At 49.3% G+C, this 15,087-nt stretch overlaps 1 protein-coding gene across 2 annotated transcripts in view; it reads left to right on the forward strand.

Annotated features, from left to right (window-relative positions):
• Window positions 1–13,850, forward strand: part of PRKCQ (protein kinase C theta) — a 47,037-nt gene extending 33,187 nt beyond the window's left edge. For both annotated transcript variants that reach the window (XM_044428423.1, XM_044428415.1), the window contains 6 exons: window positions 1,806–1,897; window positions 4,494–4,556; window positions 5,148–5,286; window positions 7,270–7,458; window positions 8,762–8,890; window positions 10,262–13,850. In XM_044428423.1, the coding sequence (XP_044284358.1) occupies window positions 1,806–1,897; window positions 4,494–4,556; window positions 5,148–5,286; window positions 7,270–7,458; window positions 8,762–8,890; window positions 10,262–10,417 (768 nt within the window). In that variant the 3' untranslated portion in view covers window positions 10,418–13,850. The remainder of the gene's footprint in view (window positions 1–1,805; window positions 1,898–4,493; window positions 4,557–5,147; window positions 5,287–7,269; window positions 7,459–8,761; window positions 8,891–10,261) is intronic.
• The last annotated feature ends 1,237 nt before the right edge of the window (window positions 13,851–15,087 follow it).

Consider the following 15,087-nt stretch of genomic DNA (forward strand, 5'->3'; position numbering starts at 1 on the left):
CTGTCATGACTCCTGCCAGACCTCACATGGTGGAGTATTGAAATAGTGATGACAGCAGCTCACCCCCAATGAAAAGGCAAGGGAAGACCATTTGTTCCTGAAGTTTTCCAAGCAATTGATAGGAATAGCAAGGGTCACTCAAGGTACAGAGCCCATGAATAGCGCTGGGTGCATGAGAGAAGCTTGGGTGCAAACAAGGCTGGCAAGGGAGTGGATGTTGCCTGACAGCCAGATGGAGCCAAAGGAGTTTCTTTTCCTCCAGTGTTTCCTGTGTATAAAATGACTAACCTATTCAGTATGCTTTGCAGTAGTGGTGGTTTCATTCTTGTAGAAACCTGGCCTGTTTTTTCCTCTTGTCTTATGCATCAGCCTAGGTATCTGTTTCTCACTCAGGGTGCAACCCTATTTGTATTTAAACAGGAAAGAGGTCCTACAGCTCCCAGTATGGCTAGCTGAAGGGATCCTGAGAGTTCATAGAAAAGTAAAGTTGGAAGGGGCCAAGAAGGCCACCGGGTCCAACCCCCTGCTGTTGCAGGACACCACGTTACACCATCCCACTCAGAGGGCTGTCCAGTTTCGCCTTGAATGCCTCTAGTGTGGGAGAGCCCAGCACCTCTCCAGGCAGCTGGTCCCACTGCCGTATCGCTCTGACAGCGAGGAAGCTTTTCCTGATGTCCAGCCTGAATCTGGGTTGACTTGATTCTTCCATGTCCTGCACTCTGGCATCAGCAAGACAAGATCTTGACCTTCCTCTCTGTGAAGGAAGCCTTTGGGGTACTTCCAGAGGGATCTCATGTCCCCCCTCCATCTACTCTTCTCAAGGCTGAACGTGCCCGGTTCTCTCAGTCTCTCCTCACAGGGCAGTGTTTCCAAACCCTGGATTATTTCTGTAGCCCTCCTTTGAACCTTTCTAATGTTTCTGCATCTTTTTAAAATCTTGCTGCCCAGAACTGGACACAATACTCCAGAGTTTTAGGGTTTTTTCCTGTCTAAACACAAATAGCTTTCACTCTTGGTAAACTTTGCTGAGCCCTTCAGTTTCTGCATTCCATCTGCTTTATCCACCTACTTCTGCTGACGGGGGGTATTCAGAGAAGAGCCTCCGATGGCAACCTCAGGGTTCATTTAGTTGCCTATGGGAAGAGGCTGTCCTTAAACAGCAAAGTCCAAACCATGCAGAGCCACAAAAACCAAAATCAGCAGTTTAAATGGGGCTCAGAATGGGTGCCAGAGAAGATGGTCCTGCCCAACTCCAGCTGTGGCTCAAGAACCCATAGCTTATGCCAACCAAAGTTGGAGCCCATTTTCAAGGGCAGACCCATATCCGGCTGCCTGACCCAGGCCCTGGCTCAGCAGAAATATGCATATCTCCTGTTTCAGTCAATACCTTCTTAGCATTAGAGAATTCTGGGTGCTCAGTGTGGTTCACAGGCATCAGCCGTCCTTCCAGGAGCTCCATTGAATCCCCCTAGCCAGAAATTTTTCAAGGACAAGTTCACACTAAAAAACAGTCCTTTAGAAAAGAGAGGATGTAAGAATGGCTGGCAACAAGTCCAAGCCACTTGAAAAGAAAATGGAAAGGCTGCTTACCTGAAGGCTGGAAAGAAGGTCAAAAGAAAGATGGAGGTCACCTCAGTTGACCATCTGTGGAATGGATACTGTAAATACTCTGAGCATGTGGCACTGTCCATCCATGAAGTAAGAAAGCAGCTGGTGATGCTTTAGATTTCTAGTCCTCTGGTTTCTTCTGCCCTACAGAATTTTCCATGAATCAATACAGCAAAGATCTGTTTCTTGTTTACTAGGAAAACCTCTTTTTCGTGATGGAATATCTCAATGGGGGAGACCTCATGTTCCATATCCAGATCTGCCACAAGTTTGACATTGGCAGAGCAAGGTAAGAAGGGCCTTTTTGCCCACACTCTCACGGGCACAGAAGCTCTGCCCAGGCATCCATTCATCTGAATGGACAACAGCTTCACGGGAGGAATGCCTGGCCCCATCTCCAAGGGCTCCCAGGGCACGGACCTTGCTCCTCTCGGCTTGGACCTTGCCGTGTCGGATGAGCAAGGGAGGTCTTCTCTGCTTACATCGCTGCCCTGCCTTATCCAGGTCTCCAACTGTGCAGACAATTCTCACATTCACGCAGTCCCGGATTAAAGCAACTGAAGGTCCTGGACTAGGAGACCTTGGGAGACCCAAACGTAATAGCATCTGATCATGAGAAGCAAAACCTTGTTCCTTCTTTATCTACTCAGTGAAAGGAGAACATTGCTGAAATCTTAGCATTGACTGCTTATAAATGTATAACCTTTAATAAGTTTACAGAAGTATGGAATTAATGAAGATGTTGACACAGAACATTCCTAGGGGAATCATAGCTATGTTGTAACTTTACACTTTATGCAAAGTCAGAATTGTTTCATTCAAGCTTTTTTGGATGCAAACTTATCAATTATATCACTAAAATCAGTAAGTTACAGCTTATCATTTTCTAAGCAGAGAATGCTTAGATCAGACACTTGTGACGTTAGTGACCATAGATTATTTTTATTATTTTTAGTGTAGAAAATGATATTTCACCTAGGTACACCCCTGATTTTCAGCATTATAAATGAAATAAAATTCATGGAAATTTTTTAAAGAATTGGCAGGAAGCCAAGACACCCCCTCCCAAATTATGAGGCCCTGGGCTGCAGCCCACTCAGACCCTGTGTGAACCCAACACTGCATTCACAGGACTGCAAGCAGAACTCCCTTTCGCACATTGCAAATTTCACACTGGCTGGTAGGACAGGGAATCCTGATTAAATAAAAAAGCCTTCCGTAGGCGATTTAGAAATCCCATCACTGCCTGCCTGACATCAACAGATAAGGAGTTTCTCAGATACAGAGCCAGTTCACAATTTAATATTAATTCCACAATCCCAACATTCTTGTTGAACATTGATTGGATATTAATTCAATAATGATTTCAATATGATCATTTTTATATTATCCTGCTTTTCTTCTTCCTGTAAGGAACTGAAGGAAGCTTATAAGGTTCTCATCATTTTATGCTCACTACTCCAACCCTGCGAGGGAGGCTAGGCTTAAAGGCAGTCTGGCCCAAAGCCACCCAGTGGGCTTCATGCCTTAATGAGGACTAGAACCTGGATCTCCCAGTTTAGCCACTACACCACACTGGCACTTATCGTGTAATCATGTTACATATTAATATCAGTATTAATGTCACATATTAGAATTAACATTTCTTGAACTGCTTCAGGAGCACCAAATAACTCTCAGGGTGACTGCCACCCCCCAACCCTCCAATTGCCGCCCAAAGCCCTTCACCAGAATTGCGTCCCTGTTAAAAATTAAAAAGAGGAACAAGCCCTCGCAAAAAGCAAACATCAACTCAGAATTAAAAGGAAAACCATTAAGCCACGATTCAAACAAATAGAAGAGCGGAGCAAATAAAATAGATCTTTGTGCCACCGGGACGATTTGGGAAAAATCAATATTGAAGCCACTTTAGAAACTTGTTTGGATTGAGAAGCTACTTGAAATAAATTATTCATTCTTGCTGGGCGAGGGAAGTACGAGCCAAGGTGACTTTTGGGACTCGTGGCCTCGCAGGGTGATTTCTGAGTTGCATTTCCAAAAAAGAGACCTGGCGGTATTCGGCCCTTTTTGCAGACATGCCCCTCTGCCCTGCATAAGATTCTTTCAGATCTAGCAGCAGGGGTGGGCCAGGATTGCTCATTGGTGAAAACACTCTGCACATCCTCAGAGGCATTCGTTTTCCAAACCGCAGCACAGTTGTTCTCTGGCTTGGCCACTGCGGTTGGAAACAGTGTCCGGGGCCCAGCTGACACCTTCCGTGACTAAATCAGGAGTGTTGAGCTTCACGTCCACAGAAGAAACTGGGCCGATCTGGGCTCCCAGGACTCTCCGTAGTTCTCCAGAAAGACACGCCCTCTTCCTCCAACCTCTGATCCTTTTGTGGCCGCCTGGCTTGCCTTTCCCCCATTCTTGGAGGCTCAAATGTCTCTCGAAATGCTTACTCACTAGTAAGAAAAGCTACGTCAAAACATGCCTTGGGCCCCACCTTTTCTGATTTGGATCCCACCAATGCTGAAATTATATTTGCACAAAACGCCTGCAAACCTGTGTCTTCATTTGCCCTCTTGGTTTGGATGAAGCATGAGCAGTCTGTGGAGCTTTTATTCTACTTCCTTTTTGTAAGCTGCCCTGAGATGCTAGTAGTGAACAGGCTTAAAAAGCTTTTAGCACATTAATACATTCTTCCAGTGTGTTATACCCACTGGAGCAGGTTCGGATGATTTGCAGCCCTCCAGATGTTTGGGATTTTGGGAACACACAGTCTTCCCAGCTGTCTGGGCTTCCAGAAGGGTGAGGTGCTGGACTGGCCAGACCAATGTTCTGATGCAGAAGGACTCTGTCATGTTCTTCACGTGGAAAATAAATATCTCTGGATTTTTTTCCAGGTTCTACGCTGCTGAAATCATTTGTGGTTTGCAGTTCCTTCATGCCAAAGGGATAGTTTACAGGTAGGACTTGTATCCTGAACCAGAAAGAGGTGTGTGTAATCCAGTCTGTGGAACTTCTTTTCAAACAAATGTGCATAGGACTGGGGAGTCTTAAATGATCTGAGAATTATAAGATCGGTCCCAAAAGCAAAGAAAAGTTGGACAATAACCTAGACGAATGCAATAACACAGACACTGCGATGCTGATTTATCCACTTGCGACATCAACTGTACATAAGCTGCAGAAAAGAGCTGCCATGGCAGCGCAGAATCATGACGGCAGAGTTGCCAGTCCCTCTGGGAAGCCAGGCCAGGAAGCCAGCCTCCTCGTTACTTACCTGGTTCGCATCCTGCTTTTCCATGATGACAGTGTACCTGGGATTCCCAGGAAGTCTCCCAGCCATGAATGCCCAAGCCCCCAACTTCCTTAGCTTCTGTTGCCTTAGAGTAAACCTCCCATCGTCCCTTAGCCAGTGGGGGCCTTCTGGTCCAGCACACCTGAATGGCAACAAACCAGGGAAGGCTACCATGGAACGGCAGGGTTGGTGTTGAAAAGTTGTGTCCGAAAAGAAGAACGTTTCCGAAGGAGATCCACCTGCTCCTATCTTGCAGAGACCTCAAGCTTGACAACGTTCTCTTAGACAAGGAAGGGCATATCAAGATCGCGGATTTTGGGATGTGCAAAGAAAACATGTACGGGGAGGCGAAGACCAGCACTTTCTGTGGAACTCCTGACTATATTGCACCTGAGGTAGGCTTGATGGGACAGCTCACGACGAGTCCTTCCACAGAAAGCTTCTCTTACCCCCTTGCGGTTCCTCACTCACTGGCACTCATTGGCTTTGTGCAATATTGCCACCCTCCAGGGCCACTCTCAGTCCTTGCGACCATTTTGGCAGCTTTGTTTCAGATTGAGTCCTGTCTGGTATTATCTGGGAATGGCGGCACCAAACCCAGATGTCATTGCACAATCCTAGTTGCAAATCCCTTACCACAGTTGTAAGTCTGAGACAGCCATTGCTGAATAAGCCATGTGTGGCTGCTTGCAGGCTGCAGTAGCCCTGAAGCCCGGCTCTCATTCCTTGCCCTGCACGGAACTTATAGAAAGGAAGCTGAGAATGGCGCATTATTATTATTATTATTATTATTATTATTATTATTATTATTATTATTATTAAAACATTTTTATGCCGCCCCATTCGCCGAAGCCTCGGGGCGGCTTACAACAAAAAATTAAAATAACATTTTAAAATATATACAATAAAATACAAATATATAATATAAAACATACACTATAAAACAAGCCGCCCTGGCCAAATAAAATTCAATAATATTAACATTTAAAATACTGCTTAAATAAAAAGGTCTTCGCCTGGCGCCGAAAAACAAATAACGACGGCGCCAGGCGGACCTCTCTGGGGAGCGCATTCCATGACTTAGGCGCCACCGCTGAGAAAGCCCTCCTCCGAGTAGCCACCCTCCTAATTTCCTTCACTGAGGGCTCCCGGAGGAGGGCCTCTCCTGCTGATCTGAAGGGGCAGCTGGGCATATATGGACGTAAGCGCTCCTTCAGGTAACCAGGACCCAAGCCGTTTAGGGCTTTATAGGTCATCACCAACACCTTGAATTGGGCCCGGACTTCAATGGGGAGCCAGTGAAGCTGACAGAGGACTGGAGTCATGTGAACACAACGCCCCGTCCCCGTCAGCAGCCTGGCAGCTCTATTTTGCACCAATTGAAGTATCCGGACCACATTCTCATCATGCCCAGCCTGAGGACTTGCGTGTGGGCTCTTCCCAGGATCTGGCTCTCGTGCTTGGCCCTCGCTTAGGAAGTGAGCCAAGCAAGGAGGGAGTCTGTGGACACTCGTGGAAAACCCATCGCACAACTGGCAACCTTCTTCCACAGGTCACAAGTCACATGCGTAGAAGGAGGTTTATTGATTGATTGATTGATTGATTGATTGATTTATATCCTGCCTTTTCCTACAAAGGGCTCAAGGCAGCTTACATCATTCTCCTCCTCCATCTTATCCCCACAGCAACAACCCTGTGAGGTAGGTTGGGCTGAGAGTCTGTGACTGGCCCAAAGTCACCCAGTTGGCTCCATGGCTGAGCGGGGACTCGAACCCGGATCGCCCGAGTCCCAGTCCTGCGCTCTTAACCACCACACCACACTGCACAAGGTTGCCGCTTGTGCATTGATTCTGGGCAGGCGCCCATGCAAAAACTTGGCACAATCAAGGGCCAGGTCAGACTTACAGCTGCAAGAAAGCAGCCCAGATCCTGGGGAGCCAAATAAGGGAACCCCCAAAGCAGATGCCTCCAACCTCCCACGTGTAAACAAAATTGTGCATGCGGTAATGAATTCCACCAGTAAAACCTCTGGTATCCTTTGTCAATTAATTGATTTAAGAAGTGTCTGTCGTGCCTATTTCTAATAAGCAGTTCTTAAAAAGAAAAGGCACTACAAAACTAGCAATAAAACCAAGATCTTAAAATGCTTAAACTGAAATAAATAACCATTAAGTAAAGGAATAGTGGTTGTGATTATTTTGCCAACCGTACGGAGAGTTCGTGCTACTTTTAAAGCAGGCATTCCATCCGGGGAAGCACTTCCAGTGGCAAACAACTATACTGGGCTACCAGGACCAAGGGGCTACCCCAAAAGAAAGAGGCAGGTGCCTTGTTTCGGCCCCTCCATCTTTCATGTCCCCCTGCACTTTCCTTTCCAGATTCTGCTGGGGCAAAAGTACAACACGTCCGTGGACTGGTGGTCCTTTGGCGTCCTCCTGTACGAGATGCTGATCGGCCAGTCTCCCTTCCACGGCCAGAACGAGGAGGAGCTCTTTCAGTCCATCCGCATGGACAGCCCGTTCTACCCCCGCTGGCTGGACAAGGACGCAAGGGACATCTTAGTGAAGGTGAGGGTCTCAGGGTCACTCCCCCCGGTGGTGGCGGGGCAAAGGCGGGATGGCTCCTTGTGCAAGTGCCTGCAGGATCAGGATCAGACCTGCGGTGCTGGCCGTCCAGGCCCACACAATTCTGCGATGCTGCTGGAAGCCCTGAGAGGGACTGGAAAGGGCTTCCGTGTGCTGTTTGGCTTTGCCGCGGCAAAGCTTTCCGGGGGGGGCGGGGGGGGGGCTAATCCCCAGTAATGCCTTGACTCTTCTGAACTGCCCTCTGGTCCAACCCTGCCTCATTTATTTATTTATGTATTTATTTTGTTAAAAGCTTTTCTGTCCCATCCCCTACAGAACATCTCGGGACGGCTTACCATAAATAAGTAGAATAAAACAAACCCCACGGTATCCGACCATTAATATAATAAACCCCCAGTTAAAATCAAGGAAAATGAAAAGGGCTTTGCCTGACACCAAAGAGTATAATGTTGGTGCCAGGCGAGCCTCTCTGGGAAGGGTGTCCATGTTTTCTGAAATGGTTAAGATTGTTATTATGGGTTTAATGTTGTCCGAGGTTTCCTTATTTTTTTTCCTGAGTCTTGGTTTATGAATTGGGTAGAGCATTTATTGTCTTGGTTGATCTCAGAAAAGTCGCCTATTTGCACAAATTGGCTGGATCTGCACAGATCATGGTTTTCAGGCACTTACTGGCAGAAATGCCATGACTGGTTAAAGAGAAATGAGCAACTCGTGTGATGTGGTGGAGATGGATGCCCAAGAGCCGGCTGCACCCATACCATGGCAAGCTGGCACCAACACAAGGCTAACAAGCTGGAATCCACCAGGGAGAACTGCACAAATTCATTGGACGTTCACCACCCTATTGAATTCCCCACACACCCCTCGTCCTGAGGTCCCACGTCCCTGTTCTACTGCCCCACGTGCCTTCAGACCGTGACCTAAAGACCTAGACAGCAGCATAACGCTACTTTCCCCAGCCCGTTGCCTTCCAGATGGTTTGAACTGCAATACCAGCAGTGGCCTCCGGTCCCCACATCCCTGGGACAGGGTATCCACACTGGGTTTCAGAGTGCGCCTATTTTGGGCTGGGGATCCACACCACAGATAGGTAGCTCTGTCAGAGTGCAGACTAAGCCCAAAGTAGATTCGCTACCCCGCCAACTTTGGAGCTTCCAGCCCTGAGCAAGGGCCATGTTGTCCAGAGGGCGGCAGGTTGGGAGGGATGCATTAGATAACTTACCCAGCAGGGGGCGCTGCTTGGCACCATGCATGCTGCCTCACGTGGCCACCTGTCTGATTCCAGCTTTTCGTGCGAGAACCCGAGAGGAGGCTGGGATCCAGAGGGAACATCCGGCTGCACGCCTTCTTCCAAGAAATCAACTGGGAAGCCCTGGAGGAGAGAGCCCTGGAACCTCCCTTCAAACCCAAAGTGGTGAGACCACCCCCCAAATTTGCTCATTACCTTTTCGTATTCTTCACTCCTCTGCAAAGCTAATAGAGGAAAGGGCAGAAGGTCTGGCCGGAGATGCCACACGGCCCATCGCTGAAGGCTGAGCTTCCTTGTCCATATGCCGTGTGGGGCCGCCCGATATTTAGCCAGGCTACAAATAACTTAAAATCACAAAACGCTTCAAACAATTGAACAAAATCCCATCCATTCGGGACCACCCACACAAGGAAGGGCAATATTAATGTGTGCTTTGCTTTTATTAATTAATACATTTATATCGCATACCCAGGGTTCCCAAGGTGGCAAATGTTGCAAAAGAAAACAGTGATTTGGCCTCTACTCTGAGGGCCAGTACTAACAGATTTCCGCTTTTCTCGTGGAGAGGGAGGCCCAGGGTGGAAAGAGAAACACAGAAACTGAACGAGTCAGAAGGAGCCTCCTGGGCCATCTAGTCTGACCCCTGGCTCCAGCAGGCTCCGCTCATGACATGCCCACCATGTGCTTTGACCACCCTCACCAATGGGACTTCAACCACCTCCCCTGGAAGGCCATTCCATACCCTGGGAGTCCTAACCATCAGGAAGTACTTCCTGGCATCCACCCTGAATCTTGGTTTGCTCCATTGGAACAAGCCCTACCCTCCACTGCAAGGGAAAAAAGGTCATGACCCACCTCTGCGTGGCACCCCCTCACGTACCTATATGTCACCAACAGGTCTCCTCTGAGTGTCCTCCTCTCCAGGCTGAAAAGACCCAGTTCCCTCAGTCTCTCCTCATACGGCTTCCCTGCAAACCAGCCACCATCCTAGTGGCCCTTTGCTGCACTGACTCCAACCTTGTTATATCCCTCTTATAATGAGGAGCCCAGAATTGAACACAAGACTCCAGCTGTGGGCACACCTGAGTCATATAGAGTGGCAGTAACACTTTTCTCAGTCTAGAAGCCATGTTTCTGGTTATGCTACCAAGGGTGGCATTCGCCCTCTTGGCCGTCACATCACACTGCTGGCTCAAGAAATCTGTCCTTACAAGCCTCCTTGTTGTGGGTGCTGCTCTGAAAATCCATCATCCACCTCTGAGGAAGTGATGGCTAACATTTGGCTGGGAAGCCAGGTGTGCAAGAAGCCAGCACATGGTTTTCCCAAAGGATCACATGCTCCCCTCCCAAGCAGCTGTTTGGCGCTCAGCTGTGCCAAGAATTGGGGCATGTGATCCTGGTTAAATTAACCACAGCAGCGCAGCAGCCAGAGGGAGGATGTGCCGCAGAAGCCCCCTGGGGGGCACACACGGGACCCCTCTGGCTTAGAGGTAAAGCTACGTGTTTCTTACTCTGCTTTCTCTCTCCCCCCAAAAGAAATCCCCAGGTGACTGCAGCAACTTTGACAAGGAATTTCTGAATGAGAAACCCCGTCTGTCTCTCGGAGACAAAACCCTCATCAACAGCATGGACCAAAACATGTTCAGCAACTTCTCTTTTACCAACCCCATCATGGACAAGTTGCTATCCTGAAAAATGCTGAAGGAACTGGAAGGTCCGGCAGTGGCTACAGAAGATGCACCCCGCAGTCCCCAAATCCGTTGGATTTCTTCTGCTGGAGGGAGGGGTTTGGATCCGAAGGTGCGCTTCTGGTGGTGGAAAGTCCTTTCCCCACACCAAGGAGCTGTTTCCAACCTGCTAGAAGAATGTTGCACGAGAATCATCACACATAGCAAGCGGTTCTTCCGCGCAAGCTCGTCTTAAATCGCGCACGAGGCCCTCGTGTTTGGGCTGAGGGGCTCACTGCCCGTCCCGGGAGCCACTGTAATTGGCTATGTCTTTGCTCTTACTGCCTGAGTGCCCTCCGTCTCTCAGTGAGGAAGCAGGGAAAGAGCAAAAGGAAGCCAAGATCCTGCGCACACCTCATCCTTTCTCCTGCTCTGAGAGTTGGTGACCTCCTCTCTGTCTGGTCCGCTGGTCCTTTCTGGGCAGCAGAAAGCACAGTGTGGAGGCTGTGACCCAACTCGCGCGCTGAGAACCTGAAATGGGCGCTGCACAACCTCTTTCCAAGACCGCAGGGGGATGTTTTAAGTGATGCAGCCGGAATCTCCTCCTTGTGCACCACGTTTCCCAGACTGTTACACAACCCTTCGTCCATTGCGCTGCCTCATTGTGAACAGCCTTCCATCGGGGCTTGTGCATTTCACAGAATGGCACTTCTTTTTGACACACATTTCTCCTTTTGCCGATTGTCCCCTCGATGCACGGTACCGTAGATAAGCCTCATCATGGCATGTCTGTTAAAAGTGGATGGGGAAGGGGTTACCCAGTCTCCCCCTCTAGCAGATCTTCCATGTCTCCATTAGTTCCGGTGTGATTTCCTTGCTCTCCCAAACTCTTGCCCCCTTTACAGGATCCTGTGAAATTTCTGCCCAGATCTCCATCCCTAAGTCAGTCACCCGAACCCAGTGCCTTCCAGGTCTGTTGGACTATAATTTCCACCATCCCCAACAGCATACGTACGAATGATAGGAGCTGTCATTGGGAAAGGCTGCCTAGGCCCACCCTCTGAGACCTTACGGGCCTTGGTCCTTCCTGTAAGAGACTTAAGAGAACCCTCACCTGTTAACTTCACCTGTTGCAGGGCTACAACTGCACAAACAAGAGATTCAGTATCTGGATTTGGACAACGTTATATAACCCTCACTAAAGGGTTAAGCATGAGTTGAGGGTGGGTTGTGGCTGAATTGTGGGTTGTTGTTGAAATGGGGCAGTTGTGTTGTCCGAACCCAGCTGAGAGAACAAACCATGGTCATTAACCCAGAAACAAACTTTGGATTCTTTATAGGTAACAAGGTATACCTCACTACTATACCCAGGTAAGCTGTGCTCCAGCGGCACCCTACAGTCAAACGCTTAAGTATGGGTTGCTCTGCTGTTGGAACCCCTCCAGTCTCTGCCATACCGTGACAGTGAACACACAGATCTCTGCTTGTGACTCAGTTCGAGCTTTTCCACATGAGGCACGTGTCAGAGACCCCTTATTTCCTACTCACCGTGGTTTACATGTTCTAAAGGCAATATTGTGACTGCCTAGTTTCGCTTCTGTGTCTAAATAATAATGTTATGGATGGAGGGGTTGTTTTGAGGTGTTTGGGGTTTTGTTTTTTGCTGCTTTTACAGCAGAGAAAACGGGGTATTGTTTCTAATGGCAAAAGAAAGTGCAGTTTCCTTCAGTGTATTTGTACTGGTCCACTATACCACAGCGCCACCTACAGGTTATGTAGCAGAAAAGCCGGAAAGGAAGGGTTTTTGTGCAGTGCTCTCAGTTCCTCAACAAAGCAGGCTTGGTGGCTTCACAGCCTTATGAAGAAAAGTCTGCAGAGTGGGCAACACAACGCTAGCTAGGCAAGGCCTCTGTTGTGGGTGCGCCATCTGCTGAAACAGTAGTCCCAAGGAATAGCACATTTCCCATGCAGTGTAATTTTGTACTAGAATAAAACTCGCATCATGCCCCAGATTGTGACTGTGGTTGCCACATGGAATACGGATGTGCCCATCTCACAATATTGTTACCCATCCTGTGAATAGTGAAAGGAGCAACACAACTCCTTGGCTATTTTGTGTCTCCTTTGCCTATTTATTTTATTTAGATCCCTGGAGGATCTGAACATTTTCCTTCCCCACTGCAGGAGGGCACAGCAAACTCCACTGGACTGTGGGGGAAATTAAAGAGCAGGAAGGTGTTCACCAAATCTATCGCACACCATTGGTGGAGAAGTCCCACTAATTTCACTGGGTCTGCGCTGAGCTTTCCATGCCTGCCGCTTTGTCGGCTCGGGTGTCTACCGACTGGCACTCCCATGGATCTGTGCCTGCCTCCAGCCTATCAGAGGATTCTCACCAAGCATTATTTCTAGGTGCCATGACAGTCAAACTGAGGCCCAGCTCTGGATTTGAGGGTGCTGTTGACAAATTGCCCTCCGCCCAAGCCCATGGACACCGACCCACATCGGTGGACCCACAAGCACAGGTGGGCTGCTGCAAGCTGCCCTTCAAATTTCCTAGCATGCCCCCAACCAGTGTTCCATCAAGGGGCTTATGGGAAATTTGGCAGGACAACTCACAGATGCAGCAGCCAAGGGCAACTGTCAAGTGCCAGCGGTCCTTCTTAGCTGCGAGAGCATGTGGAGCACTCCCACCAGGCCTGGTTAACCATCATAAACCCAGTTAAACCAGGCATAAACCTAGTTAAAGCATGCATTCTTGAGATATGCTCTTTAGCAGAAAGAACAGAATTTGCCAGCTGACAGTACTGCGGCCTGGAAGAAAGGAGCCGGAGGTACTTGCGAAATAATTGTGATGCCTGTCGCCACCGGCGGGCACTCGCTGCAAGGGGGTATCCCTGGCTCTTCACGGTGTGTCTCCAAGTCCCCGCAGAGCGAGAGTCGCTTTGAGGCAGCCTCCTCTGACCTGGCACCTGCTGGGAGGGAGCTCATCGCGGCACCAGAGGAGGCCCGAGCCATGAATAGCACGACTGATTCCTGAGCAAGCACCACTGGGCAATCCACTCACCCCGTTTTGCGAAGCAAGGCTAAGACTGACCGAACTTAATTTTGCTCCGCTTAATTCTGAGCCTGCCACCCAGCCTCCACTGCAACGAACCTTCCACAGAGCATCCGGATTTATATTTCAAAGTTGTCCCTCCAGTATTTGCAACATTCAGTACGGGACTCAAACGGTCCACCCACCCCAGTGGCAGATAGAGGAGATAGCCAGGTTTCCCAGTCACACTCCTTGAATGGACGGGCAGGATGTCTTGTTTTGGCCTTGGACAGAAGAAATGTGTGTGTGTTCCTTGCAGCCGGGTTGTAGTGTTGCGTTAGACCTGTTAATATGTTTTTCTAAAGAAAATCTTTGTGATGTTTGTACAGATTAATAAAAATGCTGCCTGCGGAGTTATGCACCAGTGCGTTTCTGCAGTTTCTGGTCCAGTGCTAACCCTGGACCCCAAAATGCTTTGCCCGACAAGGAAGAATATCTGTTTGGTGGGGAAATTAATCCCACACGCCACCCCAAGGTACTGCGAGGATTGCTGCTAAGATCAGGGGGGACGGGGGCTTCTTGGGAGGAGGGGCAGGTGACGTCAGCTTCCCTGCTACTAAAATAAATTACGCCACTGGCCATTAGCATCACAAGCAGCTGTAGCGCTTGGGTCCCCAGGACAAAGAGACACACACAGCTGCCCAGACTAATGCTAACGTCTGTGCACATGCCCTGCCTGCTAAGAATACCTGCCTCTAAAAAGGGATGTCAGGATGGGTGAGAGGAACACAGCTGATTTCGGGAAGGAAACAGGAAGAGAAAGGGGAGGGGGGAGCCACAGGAGACAAGGCTCCTGTGGGCCAGAACCGAGCTCATCCAGAACCACCAGTGGCAACGGAGTCCCTGGGGACCCCTGTTCCTTTATTTCATCCTCCCTGGGTGCTGGGGCAGGTGGTCTTCCAGATACTGGAGCTCCAGATGAAAGTTTTGGGGCTCCAGCCTTGGCCGGATGCTCCACCTTTACGCCCAGGTCAAGTTAACCTTTGCTGGCTTCCGTCTGGCTGGTCTCTTGTGAGAACGGCTCATTCTTTGGCAGGTGGCCAGGGAGCTGTTTGGATAATGATTCACTTTGTGAAAGGATCAGCTTAGTCACACGATCACAGCTTTCTTCAAAAGGAAACGTTGCACACCACACCAACGTCATCTGTCACACGGGAAGGGGCTCTCTGGCTCCCTTTATTCCACCAGCCCAAGCGCAACTGACCAAAGACCCAAGCTGCACAATTTCCACTTCGGTTGGCTTGGCCAACTGACGCAAGGAGCAAAGAGGCCTCTGCAGCTCTACTCGGAAGTAAGCCCCACTGAGTTTCATGGGACTGACTCCCAAGGAAAGGTATAGAGATGCATATAGGGAGACCCAAAGGCATACTTGGGAATTCAAGAAACCACTGCAGGCACCATCGCAAAATGCCTAATTGGCGATAGTGGTTTTGGCATTGACCTTTCGTGCCAATTGGATTGTCCGGGATGGCTCCTTTCCATGCAGATATGGCTGGCGGGGGGGGGGGGGGGGGGGGGGGGGGAGGGAACGCGGGCATTTCAATGGGCAGGATTTTTCCGTGCCCAGGGCGGGGGGGCCAAAGGGCCACACCCCGCCC

This window comes from Varanus komodoensis, unplaced genomic scaffold (genome assembly GCF_004798865.1).
Source record: "Varanus komodoensis strain SLA01 unplaced genomic scaffold, ASM479886v1 scaffold1, whole genome shotgun sequence".
NCBI classification, from domain to species: Eukaryota; Metazoa; Chordata; class Lepidosauria; order Squamata; family Varanidae; genus Varanus; species Varanus komodoensis.